At 44.5% G+C, this 23645-nt stretch overlaps 2 protein-coding genes across 2 annotated transcripts; both read left to right on the top strand.

Moving 5' to 3' along the window:
* Positions 1 to 18993: 18993 nt before the first annotated feature.
* On the top strand, positions 18994 to 20651 carry LOC135613627 (alpha-(1,4)-fucosyltransferase-like). Its single transcript, XM_065110655.1, has 3 exons — positions 18994 to 19578; positions 19679 to 19852; positions 19944 to 20651. The coding sequence occupies exons 1-3, from the start codon at positions 19036 to 19038 to the stop codon at positions 20505 to 20507; spliced, it is 1281 nt and encodes a 426-aa protein (XP_064966727.1). The 5' UTR covers positions 18994 to 19035; the 3' UTR covers positions 20508 to 20651.
* A 487-nt stretch (positions 20652 to 21138) lies between these two features.
* On the top strand, positions 21139 to 22595 carry LOC103989073 (alpha-(1,4)-fucosyltransferase-like). Its single transcript, XM_009407824.3, has 3 exons — positions 21139 to 21631; positions 21711 to 21884; positions 21959 to 22595. The coding sequence occupies exons 1-3, from the start codon at positions 21146 to 21148 to the stop codon at positions 22520 to 22522; spliced, it is 1224 nt and encodes a 407-aa protein (XP_009406099.2). The 5' UTR covers positions 21139 to 21145; the 3' UTR covers positions 22523 to 22595.
* Positions 22596 to 23645: the final 1050 nt, after the last annotated feature.

The following is a 23645-nucleotide window of genomic DNA, read 5'->3' as shown; positions in this document are numbered from 1 at the left end:
TCATCTCATTGCACCGAGAGAGGATGATCATCTATCGATACTCAATAGCTCTCACAAGATTGGTTATCACTCTCGATGGCTGGTTTTATTAGATCTTGAACTTCTAGGTTTATAAGTCCAATATTAGAAAGTAAGTACTCATACATGACATTCTTAATGTCTCAAGTCTAAGGATCAGATATACCATTGGGACGGCGAAATTACTATCTGACAATGAGGTATCATTAATCATCCAACATTTCGTGAGTTGATCAATCAGTGAACTCATTCTTTAATGAACACATGTGCGATATCCCAAATATCCCCACACAAACAGCAATCGCCTCTATCATATGGATGGATATACAACATATCGATCTATTCGGTCATCTCAATATCTCTCTCGAGTGACCTATGGCCGGGATTATTTATAGTATGTATTTAATGGCAAATATGTATAATTATCATAAACTTATCATAATTCGATTATCATTGCATAGATCGATAGACATCATAATATATGCAATAGGCAAGATAAAATGATAAAATATCAAATAATATAATAAGCAAACTATGTGTATATCATGTCACATGTGTCATTACTCACGTGATTGGCTTGTAAGGCACTTGTCACACATGTCAAGTGTTTCGACTGATGAACATATTCTCTTCCTCTAAAACCATCCAAAAGATGAATGAGAACTATTGATCGATGTAGGTCTCAACCCGACTCCTTAGGGTATGACCCAAACCATCACTCTTCGAGACAATTTTTTTATCCTCTATAGTGTTGTTATTTTGATCCTCTATAGACATGAATCTACATTCTTTGAGGTGAAAATTGCTTGGCTCCTCTTTGGGCATGATAGTAGTCTCTTTGATTTCGACCATCATACTAGCACCAATAAGCCATGGAAAAAGCAAAAGGTCATCGTGAGGAAGGTGTTTCACTCCTAAAGGGGTGAGAAACCCAATGAGTCAATTCTAAAGAAGGAACCTTTCTCCGCAGCGTTCACCTTAAGAGGATCCTCGAAGTTCTCAATCTTATTTGGGGAAAAGAGAAGATAGCCTGAGGTTGATGTTCAAGTTATGTAAGGGAAGCTTTTTCCCTTCACGACTTTACAAATAACCGACCTTCCAAATCTGACCTCGAGTGCACCATTGTAACAAGAGTGGCAAAGCAAATCTATCATTCCCCTCCAAAGGTTTTAATCAATACTTTCTTCCATAATGAAGTGCTAGCAAATTAGATCATGGCTAGCCCCTTTCAGATTCACATTGATAATTTATTTGTCTTTAGTTTATAGCATAACTACTATGTAATGACTCTTATCAATCGTATATGGGACACTAGCTCTATCATCCATCAATAAACCTTCATGGCAAGCTCTACCATTCATCAACAAACCCTCATAATTGTCGAGGTAGAGGCTCGAGGGTTCGAGTTGGCACAACAACTCAAGGAAGCCAAGCTATGCCTCACTGACTTTCCCAAGTAGCTAAAGGAAGTTTGGAGCAATAGCTAGACCATAGAGGATGACTTGTTGTAGCTTACTCGAGAGTTGGACTCGATGAAAGCGCATAACTCAAAGCTCATTGAGCTAGTTGTTACAGCTAATAAATAGACTCAAGATCTAAGGGAAATGCCGAAGGTCGAGCGACATATGATACCAAAGTATCGGAAGGAGACAATCATCGATTACAAGACATCCATTGGGTTTAGGAAGGGTTTGGAGAGATCGAGGGTCATTTCATACCAATTCATATACTATATCATCTTAGCCCATTTCAGGGCAAGGTAGCCCAAGCTGGAGATCGAAGAAGATTCATTTATTGATTACCCCGAGGATCAAAATGTCTCAATGGTGACCGAGGTGTCCTTTGACAATAGTCTCAACTCATCATCTTATGCTAATGCCTAGGCTACCATCTCCTATTGCATTGGTCTCTCTTTTTTTGTTATCAGGTTAATCTACCTGACTCCCTACTTGTGTCGGGCGTGTCCGCCCCATTAACACTTTATTTTGATAAGTTGGGATCTCGTTTTAGAAGTAGAGGCTCGACCTAGCTGATGTAATCTTTTTTAAAATAATAAAGTTTCTTTTTCTAAATTTGCAAGGCTAGCATCTTGAAGATACACTTAACAATTAATGCCCTAGGCTTCATATACCAACATCTAATGTTCACGACGTAGTCTTCCCTGACCTGATCCCAATGGAGGCCATAAGGGTAAAACTTCTTTAAGTTTGCAATGTGTCATATTCTCGACAATAATACACCTGTTATGCTGAGGTGATATGTTTTGTCTCAAATGACCTCAATGACACGATATGACCCTTACCAATTTAGCGCTAGCTTCTCTAAAGACTTAATCACATTATTAACTTTAACTTTGCAGAGCTTCAGGTCCGTTAGTCTAACTCCTCGAAGGCAAACACCTTAGTCATATAGCTTAGCCACCTCCTTTTTATATTATAATGCCCGTAGGTGTGCTTCTACATTGACTTTGTTAATTAGGTTAAGTCTGACTCGAAGTCTTTCTTCAAAGGTTTCCTCATCGAAGCTTTTAACCAAAGGTGTTAGGAAAACTATATTGGGAGGTAGGACAACCTCGATCCCAAAGACTAAGCTAAATGATTATTTTGTCGACCTAGTCTTAGGTGTCGTTTAGAAAGCTTATAGGATGCTCAATAGCTCATCCACCCAGGTATCCTTAGCCCCAATGATCCATTTCTTTAGCCTTTCGAGAATGACTCAATTAGTGGCCTTAGTAAGACCATTGGTTTGAGAATAAGCCATCGAGTTAAATATCATACAATCAACAAAACTCCTTAAACCTCGCATTATTGAATTATATCATATTGTTGGTGACGAGGGCTCTTGTGATTCCGAAGCGAGTGATGACATTTTTTATGTGAATCCCTCAACTTGCTTCTTAGTGATCAACACTAATGGCTCAACCTCTACCTACTTTGTGAATTAGTACTCTCACAATCAGGAACCTCCATTAGCCCAAGGTTGGCGACAAGGGTCTGAGGAGATCTATCCCCCACCAAGTAAATGGTTATCCGCAATCAATCAGACTTAGAGGGACTATCGGTTGACATTATATCTAAGTAAACTTTGGGCACCTATGGCATATTTAGGCATAGGTTCTTGCATTCTTTTGCAACATCGATCAATGAAATATCTGTTGAAGCATTTTGAAAGTGAGGGTTTGTCCACCAATGTGTCCCCCATAAATACTTTCATGCACCTCAGTGAGAACCCTCTCGGCCTCTTAGGGTGTCAGGCAATTGAGGGTGATTGGCTGAATGATCGGTAATATAAGTAGTTAATTATGCAATAACATGCTTAATAATACTTGACTCTTCGGGTTACTATGAGATCCATCAAGAGCATCCCATCTCTTTTATAGTATAGGATATCGTCTATCTAGATTGGTTCCTCCCCAACCATAGATACACCATGCATCTCAATGGTTTAGATTGATAGTATCTCAACTAATAACTAGCCCTCCCTTGGAGCTCGAGTATATGCTAACCTAGCGAGCGCATTAGCTTAGGTGTTTTCTTCATGGGGGACCCGTAGCATATTGAATTAAGAGAAACAATGGGCTAATATCCATTTGGCTGAGGTACTATGTCATGGTCGCATCTCAAGCCTCGTAGCTCCCTTCCACTTGGCTCATGACTAATTGCGAGTCATTTAACACTACCAAAGTCATAAACTTGAAGCTCCTAGGTGAGTTGAAGCCCCGAGAGGATGCTTCATATTCTACTTCATTGTTATATATCTTAAATTCAAACTAATGGGCTTATTCATACATTTGTTTGTTCTGGCCATTCAAAATAACTTTGGCATTGCAGCTTTCTGAGGTGGCAGAACCTTCTACGAATAATGTTCATGCTAATGGGGTGTGATTGTCGACCTCTGGTGAGGGAGTTAACTTCGAGAAAAAATCAGCCAATGCTTGAGCTTTTATGGCAATCCTTGGCATATATCGAATGTTGAACTCATCCAGCTCTATTAACCATCTTAATAGTCACCCTAAGACATTGAACCAAGAAAGGACCTGCCTAAGTGGTTGATCGGTGATCACTTGTATCAGTGTAAATACAAACCTCTCAATATGGGGGTATCATTTCTTGAGCCTACTTAGAACATAATTGATATAGTAGATAGGCTTCGAAACTCTTGAGTCATCTTGAACTAGCACCGAGCTGATAGCTAAGTCGATAGCAACAACTAATGTTGTGTTATGTCTGGGTCGATTCTCGTCATATCTCTTGGTGACCACATGAATATCTCGGTGTTTTCCCTAAGAAACTTGATGAGTTGCACTTGTTTATCCTTGTGAAGTATCACCTCGACCTTAACAACTTGATCAAGATGAGCTTTGTCCAAGGGTATCTCAATCTATAATTCCACTGCTCTATATGCAGGAGGAGCTTGGAGAAATTTTATAAGTCCATAAGTGATGCCTCAGATCATGCTTTCTTCGATAGGGAGACGCCATAAGGTAGCACTAGTATAACTCCCTCGTGTTGCTTCTTAGCTCTCTAATGCCAATTTTCATTGAGAACTTCATCACCATATGATAAGTTGACACTACCACCTTTAATTTAGTCAGTGTAGGCCTACCTCTTATGGCGTTGTATGCCAAGGGGATATCGATCGCCAAAAATCTAGGCATCATCATTTTGAAGTATAATTTATTGCCAAACATGATATTCAGATTAACAGTCCCGAGAGAAAAGTAAGAGTAATATGTAAACCCCATTAGTGAAGAAGTCATAGGGGTGAGATCATCAGTCGAGAGCTCGAGTTTTTGTAAAGCATCAAAATATAGGATATTAGTAGAGTTACCTCGGATCATGCCTTCTTCAGTAGGGAGACTGCCATAAGATAGCACTAGTACGACTTTCTCGGATTACTTCTTGTTCTTCAATGCTAGCCCTTATCAAAAGTTTCATTACCATATTGACACGGACTTAGCTGGTTTTGCCTAAGTCGTGCGGCACCCTCGCGCGTCCATCCGCAAAGGTCAGCCTCCCCGAAGCCTCCCATTATCCCTTAGGACCAACAAAAGAGAGAACGGGTTAAAGAAAACGCCTCAATCGGGATCCACAAGCAAACATGTCCGAAAAACACTTCATAGACAATGCAAAATACAAACAGACTTTACAAGCTCTAAACAGTGGCACAACAAAGGGTAAAATGGTCCATTACAGACCGAAAAGCTCTCTCACGTGTCCACATGACACTACCTTTATTTACAAGCCTAAAGAGGCCACCAACCCGAAGGCTGCCCCTCTACACGTTGTACAAGGCATGAACATGCCAACAGACACGGACAGATATAAGCATTACATCAAACATCCTGTTTCAAAGTTTGTCCGTGACATTCTCCCCCACTTATCCCTTCGACGTCCTCGTCGAAGCCTTTGTGAACACTGCAACTCTACGCCTTTGCTGAGTCTTCAATCTTCCGCTCCAGCTGCAATGCGCCTCCTAGCTCCCAGCTGCTCTCCGCTGCTGTTTTTGAGTAGTCGAACCTTTGATCCGCCATGCTGCTTCAACTCGCCAATGACTCTGACTCTGGTGTGGGGTTGGCTGAGTTGTGTTGATCCTCGTTGATTCCTGCGGATCCACCAAATGAAGGAAAAGACCATTCTTACTGCGCCAGTTTCTCAAAATTTCCACATGCTGCTTGAACTGGGTGGATGCTTGTTGGAGCTTTAACGAGCATCGCCTCGCAAACTTCTGAAGTTTTGGGTCCTTCCTCCACAAAATCTGCTCATTGACTCTTCTTTCAGTTAGTTGTCACATCCAAGTAGGTTCGCATCACTTCCGCTTTCGATTGGCATTTCGTTGGGAAATGAAGCGGACAATCTACTCTCAGTAGCACTGATCACCATTGGTGAGGATTTGACAACTATTGTCTTCCATTATCTTCGAAGGGTCTTTGAACTTGTGCAGAGCTCCTCTGCTGGATAGATAAGAGAACTGGGGTACTCGGTTTCGCCCATTCTCTTAAGAGTTGAGAAGGCAAAGGTTACTTGACTTCGCCCGCCTCCTCGAGGTTGTACTTCATGCATCGAGCTGGTTACTGGCCTTCGCCTGCTCTTTGCTCACACTTCTGAAGCACTTGAAGTGTTTGCACTCCTTGCGTTGAGTTAGCTACTGTGATTCACCTTCTCAATGCCATTGAACTTCTGGAATGCAGGAAGTTTTCACCCCAACTTGGAGTAATTCTCTGATAGATGAGGTCGCCTCTGGGATTGTACCGTCTTCTCCATCAACCCTGCCGCTTACTCCACTGAGTAGCAAAGGTACAGCACCACGTATTGCCTACTTCGTTCCTTGGTCGTGCACTCTTGCATGACCCGAAGTCCTTCACTTACGGCTATCTTGATGAGAAACTTGTTGACACCGGTCTTACGAAGTTTCTTGGCCTCTGCCCTTTAGCCTTGTCTCAGTACTTGGAGATTGCCTCTGCATGCTCCACCTCCTCGGCCCCTTTCACGACCAAGCGCTCTCCCTCCATGAGAGCAAGGGATCAATGACTTTCACGGAAGTCCCGCCTCTGCGGTACCATGGCGCTGCCATGCCCATGGCACTACTATCCGTCGCCTCGCATCTACATCCCTTTTCTTCACAATCAGTAGATATGCCTCCGTGACACTCCTCCGAGTCCACCTCCATTCTAACTGATTGCTTGATTTTGGGTAGCTAAGTCCCTCTGGACTCGTCGTCGCTTCCTCGCCCCTTTCGACCTCCTGCTTCAACACCTCTGTGTTCTCCAAGCAGTCTGTTTGGTCGATGGAAAGACAGACTGCAACTCCCATGCATGGCCTCTGCCATCATATTGTAGGGTTTGCACCGATTCTGTTCTCCTTAGCTTCCTTGGTAGCAACGTTCACTTACTCGGTCTTGTCCTCTGACTTGCCGGGCTCCCTTAAGCGAATATGAGCTCTGGAGCAGTCCAACTCTCCAACTGCTTCGATCATACCTCTGCATGATCAAGTTCCTCCCATGGAACTCACTGGTACTTGCATTCGAACTTTTCCATTGGTGGAACCCAGCCCCCATATGCTGATGACCAAGGTTTTCATCCGATGCAAAATTCGGTGCACGCCCGGAAGACCCGCCTCTACGGTACCATGGCCTTCACTTCTTGAATCCATAGCCCTTCTTGCCGTCGTGTTGTTCACCAAAGTGGAGCTTCCAGTAGCTCTCGATCATACCTCCATATGATCTCATCCCTCACGGGACAAGGTTGTGTGTATCGCATTGCCACGAACTGTTCCACCACGATCCGCTGCACCATGTCGCCTCCTGGTGACATCTCCATTGCATTCTGATCCTTGTGGAATAAACTCGAATTGTGAACCCTCCATGTGTGGCCTCTGCCAATACATCGCAGGGTCTCCTCCACCTTCGATTTTGTTCGCTCCTTTGGCAATCGACCTTCATCCACCCACTCTTGGGTCACACCTAGATGAAGCACCGCTCTAGGACAGTCCGTCGCCTAGTAGCTCCCGAAGTCCTCCGACTTCACTGTAATTTGTGCACCATTGTCTGGATCCTAGGCCTCTGCCCCTACCAGCACAATCTCCGCTGCGCACCGCTTCCTTCATAGCAACTCGAATGGCAACACTGTGGCATATTCTTTAAGAGTACCCACCTCTGTGTCCTCTTGCCCCGTGCTAAGGCCTTCTGAACCCAACTTCGCCTCCGCAAATTGAGTCGCCTTAGTTCCTCCATCAAATGCTTCTCCGAGATAAGGTGCATGTGCCCCGAAGCTCCCTTCGTCTTTGGCACCATGCAAGATGAGTCCGCTCCATCAGAATGAAGGACCCATGGAACAACATGATCCTACTATTGCCTCTGCAAGAGTTCATGTCCTTGACCTCTGTCTAAGGAAAGCACTGTGCCTCTGCTCCACATTCCAACTTCTATGCTGGCTCCCTTCATGCGGCTTAGGTACTTCGCCAAGTTACACCCAAGTTGCTCCGCTCCTCGTTTTTGCATTGAGTCGATGGTGGCCCTCGTGCCTACCATTCCACGGGTCAGCCCTCCCTTGAGTTCAATCTCCACATCAACTCCAAGTGTGCCTTTATTTAAGTTGCTTTAGGTCGCTCCCCCACTTGATCTCGCAATGCATCCACCAATGCAGTCTCTCGAGCGAGATCATGCGACAACTCCTCGCCGCTTGCTCAGTCCATCGAGCTTCGTGGAGTTGTTGTTTGTTGAGGTACTCCTCCTCAACATGTGAGGTCCGTCTCACATGATTCTCCCTCTGGAGAGCCGGGACTTATCCCCCCTGGATAACTATCCCGTTGGAGCAACATCTCTCTTCATTTCGGAGACCACCATCCCCTTGGACTACTCCGATCTGCTGAACAAACTGTGCCATGTTCTGCCTCCTGCAAACGCACTTGCTAGATTGCGATTCCACGTCAATACAGACCCCGCTGCGCCCCTCAAGGCCTAGCAACATGCTGAACTCGTTGCACACTTTAGCCTCCGACGGACGTATCCTTCACATGCCGAAGAGAAAGTTTCAATGCTCCATGGCGCCGAGTTTCGGTCGCCTTGGGTTGGCCACGAACATTCCGTCGTCCGCATACAAGCCCATGCATGAGTACCAAATTCTTCGAGTTAACAATTCCCCTCACCTCTGTGAGCTTTGCATAACTCTTTTGGTCGTTGAGCAACTCATTCCACCTTACATGGTCTCATTCTTGCCAAGCGCCTCGCTTGCCTAGAGCACCATCAAGTATAGTTGTCAACGTTGAGCCGTAGCTCAAACTCAGCCATCCCAACCTTTGTGCGCTCCAAATTCTTCCAAGCCTGTTCTAGTGGTGCCTCTTGCGCGAAGAGTTGGCCATTCCTCTGAATGCCAAGATCAGATGCCCGCTCCTCTGAGCGACTCTTTTCCCTACATCTCCATGCCCGTTTTCCCTCAAACGGTCGCGCGTGTGCTGACTGCCCTCAACGCAGCCCCGCTAGGTCCCCCACATTTGCATGTCAAGTGTTTCTATGAGTGCTTGTCCCGCTCTGATACCATATGACACGGACTTAGCTGGTTTTGCCTAAGTCGTGCGGCACCCTCGCGCGTCCGTTCGCAAAGGTCAGCCTCCCCGAAGCCTCCCATTGTCCCTTAGGACCAACAAAAGAGAGAACGGGTTAAAGAAAACGCCTCAATCGGGATCCACAAGCAAACATGTCCGAAAAACACTTCATAGACAATGCAAAATACAAACAGACTTTACAAGCTCTGAACAGTGGCACAACAAAGGGTAAAATGATCCATTACAGACCGAAAAGCTCTCTCACGTGTCCACATGACACTACTTTATTTACAAGCCTAAAGAGGCCACCAACCCAACTAAAATGGGACTTATAAGCCTTCGGCTGCCCCTCTACACGTTGTACAAGGCATGAACATGCCAACAGACACGGACAGATATAAGCATTACATCAAACATCCTGTTTCAAAGTTTGTCCGTGACAATATGGTAGATTGACACCACCACCTTCAACTTATTTGGGTGGTAGATATTAGTAGAGCTACCTATATTAATCATGACTCTTTTCACTCGAGCATTGATTATCCTTACAAAGACTACCAATGCATCATTATAGTTTAATTCAAGATACTCTGTTTCTTCTATTTTGAAGATAATTTTCAGGCCATTCCTCATCTATGGGTGCTTTTCAATAATAGTTCAAGCGTAAATTTTTTGACCTGATGAGTTGTTTCCTCCTAAGACGAGTCTACTAATGATAACATTAATCTTTCTATAGGCCCTCGAGGTTAGGGTGAACCGTATAAGATGTCTTCGACAAATGAGTTCTTTAATTTGTTCTTTCAAGTTACAACAATCTTCCGTGTCGTGACCATAATCTTGATAGAAGCGATAGCATTTAGATTTATCTCTCTTTACTAATGGAGTCTTCATTGATTGAGGATCTTTTAAGAATTTCTTATTTTTTATTTATAAGAAGATTTCAATTTTAGTCATATTCAGAAGAGTCAACTCGGACCTTAAGCTAGGCAACTTGGGTCATTCGTTTTGTGTAATCAAATACCCAAATTAGGCTTTTTTTCTTACTAATAAAATTTAGAAAATAACTATTTAACATTTAAGTAGGCTAATATCATTTTTATTAGTAAATTAAATAAAAATAAATATTAAATTAATATATAAATAAAAAATTATTTGGCTCACCAGCTCGTATTTAAAAGGAGGGATTCCTCTCCATTATTTCTCACCAATCCAAGCTTAACAACGAAAAGAACAATGAGTTGCATCTTATTAAAAAGAGATAAGTTTTCATGTCTTTCTTAAAAATTAATTTTTTTATTTCTTTAAATGTTTAGAATTTTATTTTTGATTAAAATATATTATATATAGTTCTAAAATATTCTTTATTCCTTTAAATGTCAAAAAAATATTTTTAGATTAAAACATATTATATGAAGTTTCTAAAATTTTTATTCATGTCATATATATTTCTATAATTTTTATCTTAAATGCATGACATCTGATTTTTATTAAGAATGTTATTTTCTATTTATTTATATAGATTATATTTTTAATCTATTATTATTTATTATATTTTAGTGGCTTGTTGCTAATGAATAGATGTTGGATTATAATTTGATAATCTTACAATTTAAAATTAAGGTGATTAGTTAGGATTTGAATTAAAATAAGCTAGTATGCTAGCTTAGCCCAGCACAATATAAGCAGTCATATGTGGTGCACAATATAATCATGTATAGTACATATGACCACCTAGCTTAGTATTATACAATTTAGCTCATTGCCCTTATTTTATTTGATCTAAAGCCAAACAGAATAGTTTAGATCGATTCAAAATTAGTTTGAGTTATTCAAGTTTGTTTAACCTAAATTAAATCAAATCTGGTACAAGTTATATCGATTTAAGGTGGTTCCAAACTAGTTAAATTAGGATTAAAGATCGGTTCAACTATATTCTAATTAAATCGATTTTAATTGGATCGATTGAACTAGGATCCAAGTCAATTAATGGTTAATTGATATTATTTGACAGTAATGATATTTAAAAGAAATATTTTAACATATTATTTCATCTTGATATAGATATAATCAATACGAGATGATGTTATTTCTTTGTCGAATGTAAGTAGATTCCTTTTGGGGATTAGTGAGCCATCAGATGTGACAACTGGATATTTCATCTATCTATTATTGAGAGGAACATATTTGACCATGACTGCCATAAGATAGCACTGGCACGACTTCTTTAGGTTGCTTCTTTGCTCTTCAATACCAGCCCTCATCGAAAATTTCATTACCATATGGTAGATTGACACCACCACCTTTAGCTTATTCAGGTGGTGGATATTAGCAGAGCTACTTGTATCAATCATGACTCTTTTCACTCGTATAGAGATATGCCTATGAGTGTTACCTAACTATTATTAAAAGGATGTTAAGAGTATCCCCATTGTACAAAGCCAATATTCAAGAATCTAAAAAGCCAATATTCAAGAATATCCCCATTGTACAAGATTTTTCAAATGTTTTTTTCTGAAGATATACTTGGACTCAAGAAAAGATTAATTTATAATTGATCTTCTACCTCACACTACACCTATTTCTAAACTCCCTTAAAGAATAGCATCAATTAAGTTGAAGGAGTTAAAGAAATAGATCCAAGAGTTAAATGAGAATTAGATATCAATTTAGTTAGATTCTAGTTAAATCGAGTTTAATTGGATTGATTAAACTAGGTTAAACTCAATTAAGGGCTAATTAATATTATTTGATATTAATGATATTTGAAAGAAATATTTTAATATATTATTTCATCCTGATATAGATATGCCTAGTATAAGATGATGTTGTTTTCCTACCAAGGGTAGGTTGAGCGATTTCCTTCAAGGATTAGCAGGCCATCAAATATGGCGGGTGGATAATTCCTCCATCCATTGTTCGGATAAATGTATTTTCACTTTAGCGGGTGAGGAACACCACTACATTCATTGTTAGGAGTGCGATTTGGGTTTATTTCCATTCGTTGTTGGGTAAGCACAAACTAATTTCAAGATAAAGTTTCTTTATCCATTGTTGAGGGAGTGTTCCTTCATATATTTGATATACATCAGTGGGTTGATTGACTTTTGGTCATGTTTTCATTTTACAATTGACTTATAAAGGATCCTACTCAACGTTGTTATAATTTCTTTATTTTTTATTTTCAGAGCAGTCTCTTAGAAGTACTAGATCAAATCCCAATAAAGCTTATGATCTTCATTTACCGAAAAGTTAAGTCAATTGGATTTATTTTCGAGTTAACACTATTATGTTTCTCAATAAAGTTTATGACTATTTTTGACCAATAATTTGATGAATAAATAAATTATAATAAATATTTAAATATTATTTATATTAATAAAGTGATATTCATTTATTTGGCTCTGAATATACTTGTGGAAAGATGTTATGATCCCGTAAAAAGAAAAAAATTCAAGATCTGATAGTCTGTCTTCGTTGTAATAACCTTAGGGTCGAGGCAGATTATCGCTGCTTTTGTTTTGGCTGTCTGTATGTTTTCTTATGTTTGCCTGAAACTATTACCTCAGCGATGATATATTGATTGGCCTTCTAGAGTGCCTCGGGTACCGTCACTGGTGGCCTATTTACCAATGACCAGAAAAGCGAGAGGATTTGAGTCTCATCATGAATGTTTGTATTACATGCAACGAATGAGAATCTTACACACCTCGAATTTCATTGGTAAGTGTTTCCTCCTCCGTTTACTTAAGTTCAAGAAGCATTATCATCGATCGCTTCAGGCGTATACTCATGAGAAAGTAAAGCTTGAATTCCCTGGTGAGCTAAGCAATTGAACTAATAGGGAGTGGCTTCAAACACATCAGGACATTCGAAGTATTATACAATAACATTTGGGCACGGAAAGCAACAGATATGCTATAGCAGGTCAATGCCACCATCAAAAGCTTCCAATGATAAGAGGTAGAAGTTAGCCAAGATCAGCTCCTCTTGGATGTCCTCGATGAATAACGACCAACCTAAGATGGTGTTGGCTAGCCCTTCTCCTTTGAAGTATTAGAATTCTCATTGCATGTCCTACAAATTTTGGTCCATTTGCTATAGTTGAATCCTCAAGAAATCATCCATCAAATATATCGACTAGGTTTAAGATTCAGGTGGAGCATAATGGTGATATAGTGGTCCACTGAAATCCTTGGTTAAGGACTAGAGTGCTCCCTCGACCAATAATTCAATGGGCCTTAAGCGCTCTTGAGATGTTGATATTGCATCGGGTGCTAGTGGTTGTTAAGCTACTAATCATGTCACTTGTTGGGCTAGCTGGGATAAGAGTGAAGCAATAGCTTGCATCATATTCATTAGCAATGCACCTATTAGGTGAGGTTTATGAACGCCACAATGGGGACAAGTAGGTGACTTAGGGTCGCCCCTTGATCATTGAACGAATGATAGTATCATATCGGTGTTTACGTTAAGGTGGATGCATCTACGTGTAGAGAGATTGGTTGGTGCCCTCTTTGAATGAAAGTACTATAGATCAAGGGTAGGGCCTCCTTGCTTGAGCATTCATTTGGAGGGTTGGTAGGCGGATGTTCTTGCAACATTGGGCCCTCCTTCTAGCATAAAAATGTTAAGGGAAAAAGTCATTGATGTCTTAGTCAACCCAATATGGTCTAGACTCATATACATGAGATTGTCCGAGATGCCTCTGAGGTGAAAATATTGAGTTCTCGAGGTTTCATTTGTACGAAGATCGAGGTTGAAAGAGATTTCTTAACCCGATCACTCCAACATCCAAGTTAATAACTTGAGGTATGTGAATACAAGCATGAGTGGTCAAGCAAAGTCCCCTTTTATCATAATCAAGATGACTATTCATAACCGGTTATAAAGGATACGAAAGATTACTTTTTTAATCATAGAAGGCATGAAGAAAGTCTGTAATTATCTTTTTGGTCATAAAGGATAAAAAAGAAGTTTGAAATTATCTGCACTAAATCTTTGTCCACGTGGGTAGATAGATAGAGGAGTGGCCTTCATCTTCTCCTCCTTCTCTATATACCATGTGATGGGTATGTGTCGAATGATGATTAACCGGTAATGTATTCATTATCATTTTATATAGCAAATTCAAATAAGAGCGACATTTGGAACTCTTTAGTTTTTCTTATGTTTGACTCAATTAATTATAAACAATACTTCTTTATGTTTATTAATTAAACTTATAAAATAGTTTTTTAGCTTTTAGTTACTATCACTATTATATGGATAAGATTAGCATCATATTTTTTTTGATGATCTACTTTGTATTTATATTTTGTTTTCTTTTATTTGTTTTTATTAACTCAATATCGATAATATTAGCTTGATATTTTTTTTTGGTGATTTACTTTTTTTATTTTCTTCTTTGTTTATACATATATATATATATATATATATATATATATATATATATATATATATATATATATATATATATATATATATATATATAAACATTGAGAGTTGGAAGTAAAAGTCTGATTCAAAAAAATTTTCTTTATATTAAAGAAAAAGGATGGGATTCTTTTTGATAAATTAAAAAAAAGTAAAACAATGAGCTTGGCATTGCAAAACCGCTGTCTTTTTTGAATGGTTAAACGAGCTTAACCAATGAATAACCAATTACAAGGTTGCGTTATTTGACTATGACTTGAACCTATACAAACTCAGCTAAAATTAATGTTAGTCTTACACAAGCCTTTGGTCAACACAAATGGCCATGTTCTATTTGATAAGCTTATGTCAGCCTAAGACCTTTCCAAGGTGTTATAACTCTATAAATTGACCATCTTACTTGTGCTAGACACACACATTTACTTTTGTTAATGATCAGAAACCACTACTACAAGGTGTTATTATTTGACATGTCTACTGAATAAATCATGTGATATGATGCTAATTATAATACTTGATGGTTCATCCATTCTTGTCAAAGTAACACTCATTTACTCTTGTTAATGATAAAAAAACCTACTACAAAGGGCTTAAGGACACTACTTGATGAGGGTAATAATTACGATAAGACTTGCGTGACACCCGCTGACGCCCCGCGCCCCTGTTAGGCTGACACCGCGTGACTGACACGGGTCGTAACGCCAACCGAGGCCCATTAACGACCGCTCAGGTTTGACTCCGCACGCTACGCCAATAGCGATGTCAGACGTCATCAGAAGGTACGATCCTACCCCCTACGGGCAGGCATATCAGGTAACACCGAACTCCCCTATAAATACCCTTGCATTCTAAACGGGAAAGGGGGGGGGGGGGGGGGAGGACACCAACATAGATAACAACCCCCCTACGATTATTCATTGACTGGATCGTTGGAGGGGTCGGGTCGAGCTTTATCGTCCCGACCTATGTGCAGGGACGAAGGCGAGGTGCTTCTCTCCGGGCGCGTTGGCAAGGAACCCCCTCCCGAAGGAATTGGCGACCCGTCATCCGGACCCGAATCAACCGCGTCGGCCCCGAGGCCACGGCTAAAAAGTTGTTTACACCAACATAATGGCGCTAGAAGGAGGGCCGATGTCAAGGGATCGCCAGGCCAACTCGACCGAAACCGCAGTCGAGGGGGCGCATCCGGTCGGGGTTCCAAGGGAACATCCCCCGCGAACAGGTCTCTGTAGCGAACACCCCGCTGCAACTCCAGAGTGCTATTGGCGAATCTTCAACGACCAGGGCTTGTTACCGCCCGACGCCCTCTCCACCGAACCATCGCCCGTCTCGTCCAAAGCCTTTCTCGACCTCACCTATCAGGTCCAAGTTCTAACCGGTATGACACAGTCCATTATTCCACTCGTCTTCGGAACGCTGCACCCCCCGGCCGCCGAACCGGTGCGACAGCAAGAGCCGCCTACTCAAGCTCAGGCGCAGCCCTTGGAGCTTCCCACTTCGCCTCGGATCCCGTCGTCCCCGCTCACGGATCGAGTCACGACGGACCGGAGGGGCCACACCCAACCCGAGGCCTTTCCTTCGGCCTCAACGAACTCCCTGCGAGCCCAGTTGCTCCTCGTCAGTCAATGGCTTGACGAGGTACAGAAAAAGGTCCGTAGGTCGAGAGGAGAGCTCGGGGAGGACATACATCAGGGATCCCCATTCGTCCCCGAAATACAAGATCAGACGGTCCCACAGAACTTTCGTCTCCCCTCTCTCGACACGTACGACGGCTCCACCGACCCAGCGGACCACGTAGCCGCCTTCCGCACCCAAATGGCATTGTATGGAACTTCTGACGCTCTGATGTGCAGGGCGTTCCCCACAACACTAAGGGGACCCGCCCGCACGTGGTACGGCGGCCTGAGGACCAGGACCGTCGCCTCATTCGACCAGCTCGCTAAAGACTTCGAGCTCAACTTCCTAGCTAGCGCACGACCGAAATCATCCGTTGCCTTGCTTCTCGGACTACACCAGAGGGAGGACGAGTCCCTCTCCCACTTTGTAAACCATTTTTCCACGCAGATTCGGGGATTATCCGACGCTCACCCCTCTCTGTTGATGCAGGCGTTCATGACAAGACTACGACCTTCCCGATTCTTCTGGTCCCTCGTTGAGAGACCCCCCTCCGCGGTACCGGAGATGCTTTAGCGGGCGAACCAGTTCATCACGGCTGAGGCTTGGATGGCCGGAAAGCAGGAAAAGCACACGAGGGTTAGACCGGAGCTGGCTTGCGGGCAACAGCCTACCATGACTAAGCGCAGGCTGGACCAATCCGACCTACCCGCTCCGAGGCCTCCTCTGCCCCCCCTAGGCGCATCTCGAACGAAGATATTTCTCCAAATAAAGGAGAGAGGGTTACTCAGGGCTCCCGTTTCGATGAAAAACCCGCGAGAGCTCGCCGACCAGTCCAAGCATTATCGCTTTCACAGGCAAAACGGGCACGACACCGAAGACTGCCGCGAACTGAAACGGCAAATCAAGGAGTTCGTCCGCGAGGGACACCTCAGTCAGTACATCCGACATAACGGGGAGCCCTCGCCTCTCCCGGAGGGCCCCGTGGAGCACCACATTGATGTCATCACCGGAGGACCGACGGCTGGGGGAACCAATATGTCGGGAAGAAAGGCATACGCCCGTTCCGCCAGGATTGACGCTCCCCAACGTGGTCCTGACCCCAAGGTCTCATTCCCTCCTGAGGACGTCAAGCCACAGGAGCACGACGATGCGCCTGTGATAATGGCTTGAATCGCTAACGCCAGGGTGAGGAGAATCATGATCGACACCGGGAGCTCAACCGACATGCTCTATCTGGACGCCTTCCAGAAGTTGGGGCTAACTAAAGAATCCCTAAAGCCTATCTGCTCGGCGCTCATGGGGTTCACCGGCGATTCTGTCTCGCCATTGGGGACTGTTACCTTGCCCCTCACCTTGGGAGCGCCGCCCCGAACAAAGACGGTGATGTCCACCTTCTTGGTGGTAGATCTTCCTGCTGCCTACAATGCCATCCTCGGCCATCCGCACCTCCCGCAACACAGTGTAACAGATCCAATCGAAGTAGCTCCTCGGCAGTAGCCGCCTGTGTCGTGCTCTTCGTCCTTGTGTCGCCCGGAACCACGCCTACGTGGCTTGTTCGCCCGAGTTCAGCTCCTCGGCAGCAGCCACTTGTGTTGTGCTCTTCGGCCTCATGACGCCCGAAACCACGCCCGCACAGCCAGTTTGCCCGAGTTCAGCTCCTCGGCAACAGCCACCTATGTCGTGCTCTTCGGCCTCATGATGCCCGAAACCATGCCTGCGTGGCCTATTCGCCCGAGTTCAGCTCCTCAGCAGCGGCCACCTGTGTCGTGCTCTTCGGCCTCATGACGCCCGAAACCACGCCCGCACGGCCCGTTCGCCCGAGTTCAGCTCCTCGACAGCAGCCGCCTGTGTCGTGCTCTTCGGCCTGATGACGTCCGAAACCGCGCCCGCACAACCTACTCACCCGAGGGGGCTACCGCCCCTACGGCCGAACCCAATCCGACCTGCGAGTCGTTCTTCGAGGTTCCTCGGCCATTCACTACCCAGCACCGTAACGGCTCACCCGACCTTCCTCGATTGCCAAGCACCACGAGTTTCACGCCCAGGGCGACGTACCGGCCTTCGACCAACGAAGAAAGTTCTTTAAAACTAAAGCCATGCCTCAGACCCCCCCTTTACGGCAACTGACGCATAGCTTCCTTTGGGGGGTGGAGTATGATGAGGGTAATAATTACGATAAGACTTACGTGACACCCGCTGACGCCCCGCGCCCCTGTTAGGCTGACACCGCGTGATTGACACGGGTCGTAACGCCAACCGAGGCCCATTAACGACCGCTCAGGTTCGACTCCGCACGCTACGCCAATAGCGATGTCAGACATCATCAAAAGGTACGATCCTACCCCCTGCGGGCAAGCACATCAGGTAACACCGAACCCCCCTATAAATACCCTTGCATTCTAAACAGGAAAGGGGGGGAGGACACCAATATAAATAATAACCCCCCTACGATTATTCACTGACTGGATCGTCGGAGGGGTCGGGTCGAGCTCTCCCGTCCCGACCTATGTGCAGGGACGAAGGCGAGACGCTTCTCTCCGGACGCGTTGGCAAGGAACCCCCTCCCGAAGGAATCGATGACCCATCATCCGGACCTGAACCAAGCCGCGTCGGCCCCGAGGCCACGGCTAAAAAGTTGTTTACACCAACACTACTACTTCAAAGAAGAGAGAGAATACTTTGCTCTAAGCTCTTCGAATTTGAATATAATCTCGACAATTTTGGAACCAGTAGTGCAATTGATTGTACCGTTGGATCCCACTAGTGGGTCCCCTTTTTGTCACTTCCATTTCCAATACTAAGGCTGGTGACTCGGCGGGGAAGTCGAGGATTTGCGATTAGAGTTCTCTTTCTCGCTATAAGAACTTCGTGGACTACGTCCGGTCTTCTCCACTTCGGCTCTACTCTTGGCTTCTCTCTCCGCGCGATGCCGCCACTAAACAACCGCGCCGCCCTCACCCGCTTCGTCCCCTCGTCCATCCTCCTCCTCCTCGTCCTCCTCCTCGCCAGCTACCTCGACTTCTCCTCCCCCTTCCGCTCCTCCTCCTCCTCCTCCTCCGCTGCCGCCTCTTTCGCCGCCGCCGCCAGGCCTATCCCCGACACCCCGGAGGCGCCAACCGCCAACCTCTCCTCCGCCGCCGCCAACGACAAACCCCCTGAGCCCTTCACCGACCTCGCCGCTGCCTTCGCGAGATGGGACGAGGAGGTCGGCTGCGACCGGTTCCGGGAGAAGCACCGCAACTGGACGGCCGACGCTTCGGCGATCCAGGACGCCGAGGCCGGCGACTGCTCGACGCTCGGGGCCAGGCACGTCAGCGTTCTGGTGAAGAGAGGGGGTTGGATTCCGGACGAGATGGATAACCTGTACTCCTGCCGCTGCGGGCTGACCTGCCTCTGGACCAAATCCGATACCCTCGCCGACAAGCCCGACGCCGAGCTCTTCGAGGGATGGATGCGACCTCCGCAGACGGTAAGCCATCAAACGTAGACTCTAAGTGAACTCGTTTCTTTCTCCTTACACATTGAAATCTGTTCTTCGTGATATCTTCATCTGTTACTCTCCGATCTAGAGAAGAAAAGGAGAACCCCTTCGCGCTTATCTCGACATCGAGGCCAGCAGGCAAAGAACAGGATTCGAAGACATATTTGTGGGGTATCATTCCAAGGATGATGTCCAGTGCACATATCCAGCGTCCATGTTTCGCAAATTCCGGAGCTACCGTGTCTCCCCTGTGAAAAGAAATGTAATCCATCTCTTCCGGCTTCCTTTGATTGCGATGCTTCAAACGTGTTCGACGGATTGAGATGATTAAGATCCTTTGTGAATCTCGTTAGGACACCCTCGTCTACTGGTCTTCCTCAAGGTGCTTCCAGTTTCGGAACGAACTCGCCGCCAAATTCTTCGCCAACATCTCCCACCACTCCTTCGGAGGGTGCTTGAACAGCGTAGGGGGAACTGATGCTGCGCTCGCCTTCTACCCCGAGTGCAAGACGGAGATGATGGCGGAGCCACACTGGTGGGATCATCTGCACTGTGCCATGTCGCACTACAAGTTCGTCCTGGCCATTGAGAACACCAAGACGGACAGCTACATCACCGAGAAGCTCTACTACGCACTCGACGCCGGCGCGGTGCCCATCTACTTTGGGGCGCCGGACGTGGACAGCTTCGTCCCGCCGCATTCCATCATCGATGGATCCAAGTTTGCGTCAATGGAGGAGCTGGCTTCGTACGTGAAGGCCGTGGGAGATGACCCCGTTGCCTACGCGGAGTACCATGCTTGGAGGAGGTGCGGCGTGATGGGGTACTACGGGAAGAACCGCGCCACCAACCTGGATGCGCTGCCGTGCCGGCTGTGCGAGCATGTGAGCAGGAAAGGTGGAAGAGAGGCTGCATGATGGCAGAGTGAGTTCTTCGGAGCCATGTCCTGCTCAGAGTTTGGAAGAAAGGTGTCGATCATGTTGGATTTCTGGCTGTTTACCGTTTTGTTCAATTGTGATGGGACGATCTGCTGTGATCGAATTCTGAAGCTATTTGTTGATTGGAATAAAAATAATAATCATAAGATGATGTTCATCATACGAAACTTCAAATCTCTGACTCGCTTACAAAATCTATGGGCTCTTCTTTCCAGTAACATTAAATGGTCGATGAGAGAAACTGTACCAATCCCTAGATTTTGCACGTGATGAGGCGTTTGGAAAAACCATTAAATTAAGATAAATAAATACTTGTATTGTTTCGAGTCAGTTTGGCACGTGCTGAGATTTACGTACGTATAATTAATATCGAGCCATATATAATGCTACTGAATCCACCATTTCACGTTACCCGTGTTACGCTACCTTGAAACCTACCTGCTATTTGACTTGAGGACATATAGATTGTTTTCCTGCGGGACCCAACGTTCTACCAATCATACAGAGGGTAGGTGTACGAAGACTAGTGCCTAAAAAACAGATGAGTTGTCCGTAGACTAATAATAATACTGGGGAATATGGGTCAAACTCTTCGCGGTGTCTGCTCACCCCATTCCATGTCGCCGCTACGCCACCACGCGCTCGCCCGCTTCCTCCCCTCTTCCTCCCTCCTCCTCCTCCTCTTCCTCTTCGTCACCAGCTACCTCGACTTCTCATCCCTCTCCTCCACCTCCTCCTCCTCCGCAATGGCCGTAGCCAGGCCAGTCGGCGATCCCGCCCTCCAGAGGCGGGCCGAGCCCCGCACCGACCTCGCGGCCGCCTTCGCGAGATGGGACGAGGAGGTTGGCTGCGATCGGTTCCGCGACAAGCACCGCAACTGGACAGCCGACCCGTCGGCGATCCAGGACGCCGAGGCAGGCGACTGCTCGACGCTCGGCGCCTCCCACATCAGCGTTCTGGTGAAGGGGTGGACTTGGATTCCCGACGAGACGGACAACCTGTACTCCTGCCGCTGCGGCATGACTTGTCTCTGGACCAAATCCGCCGCCCTAGCCGACAAGCCCGACGCCGTGTTCTTCGAGTGGAAAACGCCTCCTAAGACGGTAAGAAGAGACTTATATACATAGCAGAATGGAATCAGACTAGCTCTCACCTCTGTCGTCTACCCTGTTCTTAATACAGAGGCGAAAGGGTGAACCACTTCGTGTTTACATGGATCTCGAAGCCAGCAGGCAACCAACAGGATCGGAAGACATATTTGTTGGATTCCATGCCAAGGATGATGTTCAATGCACATATGCTGGATCCATGTTCCGTAAATTCCGGAGTTACTATGTCTCCTCCAAGAAAAGAAACGTAAGTCATCGCTTCCAACTCCACTGTCAGAGCTTTGACGCATATCCCCTCACCTTCATGATGAATCTTCTCAGGATGTTCTTGTTTACTGGTCTTCGTCGAAGTGCTACCAACACCGAACTGAGCTTGCAGAAAAGTTCTTTGCTCACATCTCGCATCACTCCTTCGGAAGCTGCTTGAACAACGTAGGGGGCAGAGACGCCGCCATTTCCTTGTACCCCGAGTGCAGGTTGGAGCCGACTGCCGAGCCACATTGGTGGGATCATCTGCACTGTGCCATGTCGCAGTACAAGTTCGTCCTCGCCATCGAGAACACCATGGCGGAGAGCTACGTCACCGAGAAGCTCTACTATGCTCTGGATGCTGGTTCGGTGCCGATCTACTTTGGGGCGCCGGACGTGCAAATCTTCGTCCCTCCGCATTCCATCATAGATGGATCCAAGTTTAGGTCCATGGAAGAGCTGGCGACGTACGTGAAGGCTGTGGCAGAAGACCCGGTGGCTTACTCGGAGTACCATGCTTGGAGGAGGTGTGGTGTGATGGGCTACTACGGGAGGAACCGTGCCGCGTCTCTTGATACGCTGCCGTGCCGGTTATGTGAGTACGTGAGCAGGAAAGGTGGAAGAGGTGCTGAATGATAGGATGCCCCGATGAATCCTGTAGCAGATGGTAAAGATAGATGATAGAAACAGAGATCACAAGTCAATCTTACGATTAGTATCTTATTTCATGTCTCAATTTTAATGATTCAGCTTAAACACCAATGCAGCTGCTGCTTAGAAGCTAGGAAGGTAAGGGTGAGATTTTAGTGACATAAATATAGATAGGCTAATGATACGAGAAGTGTTGTTCTTCAACTGGTGGGGAGAGTTAGCAGGCTATGAAGGTTACATACTTGAATCACAGGAGGCAATGCAAGGAGGACAAATAGCTCAATTGAAAGTGTTTTCACGTCACATTTACCATACCAACGCTAAACACATTAAAAATTAATAATTTAATACAGGAGTTATATTATATATATTATCCAAATCAGAACTGATCCAGAAAATATATATATGATCTAAGATTTGAGGCTTGATATTAGTTTATCCTTATGCAATAACATAATATTTGCACTTGCATATTGACAGTAAGATTTTTCGGATTGATATTTTTATCTAGATGTGATAATTGTTGAAAATGGATTAGCTCCGATAAATGATTAATTTCAATAACAATAGTTTGCTCATTAGAAGAAAATTTTTTTTTCTTTCACAAATAAAACAAAAGGAAAGTTTATTTATGTCGGTCATCTTCATTTTTCATAATCGAAAATTGTGACTCTATAAGTGTAATTTGAACATAAAACCTAAAAATAGTGATTCAGAGTTTTGTTTTTTTGGCTGAATTACTCGTAACATTTATAATCATATTTTCACGATAGAGATATTTGATGAATATATATATATACGTCTTTTGATAGTATTAAGTTGATCAAATCATCAAGATCCATAATTTTTATTTTTTTTTACTATTATCTTAATGAATGATCTGTACATTACGAGATTCAAAGATGTCAATATTATGTCATATATGTTAAACTTGAGTGACAAATACAAGCATCATTGACCTTAGAGGATACATATGTAATTTTGTTTTATCCGACATAGAGGGAATAGTCTATTAGATATGTGCTCTATTAAAAATATCGAGACATGATCTCATAGTGGGGAGATAAAATACAGCTTGTGGATGCTCCCAAGGTGCCTTTGAGTGAAT

This window comes from Musa acuminata, chromosome BXJ2-6, assembly GCF_036884655.1.
Source record: "Musa acuminata AAA Group cultivar baxijiao chromosome BXJ2-6, Cavendish_Baxijiao_AAA, whole genome shotgun sequence".
Lineage (NCBI taxonomy): Eukaryota > Viridiplantae > Streptophyta > Magnoliopsida > Zingiberales > Musaceae > Musa > Musa acuminata.
The sequence above is the reverse complement of the archived record's forward strand: the minus strand, read 5'-3'. Positions and strand labels throughout refer to the sequence as shown.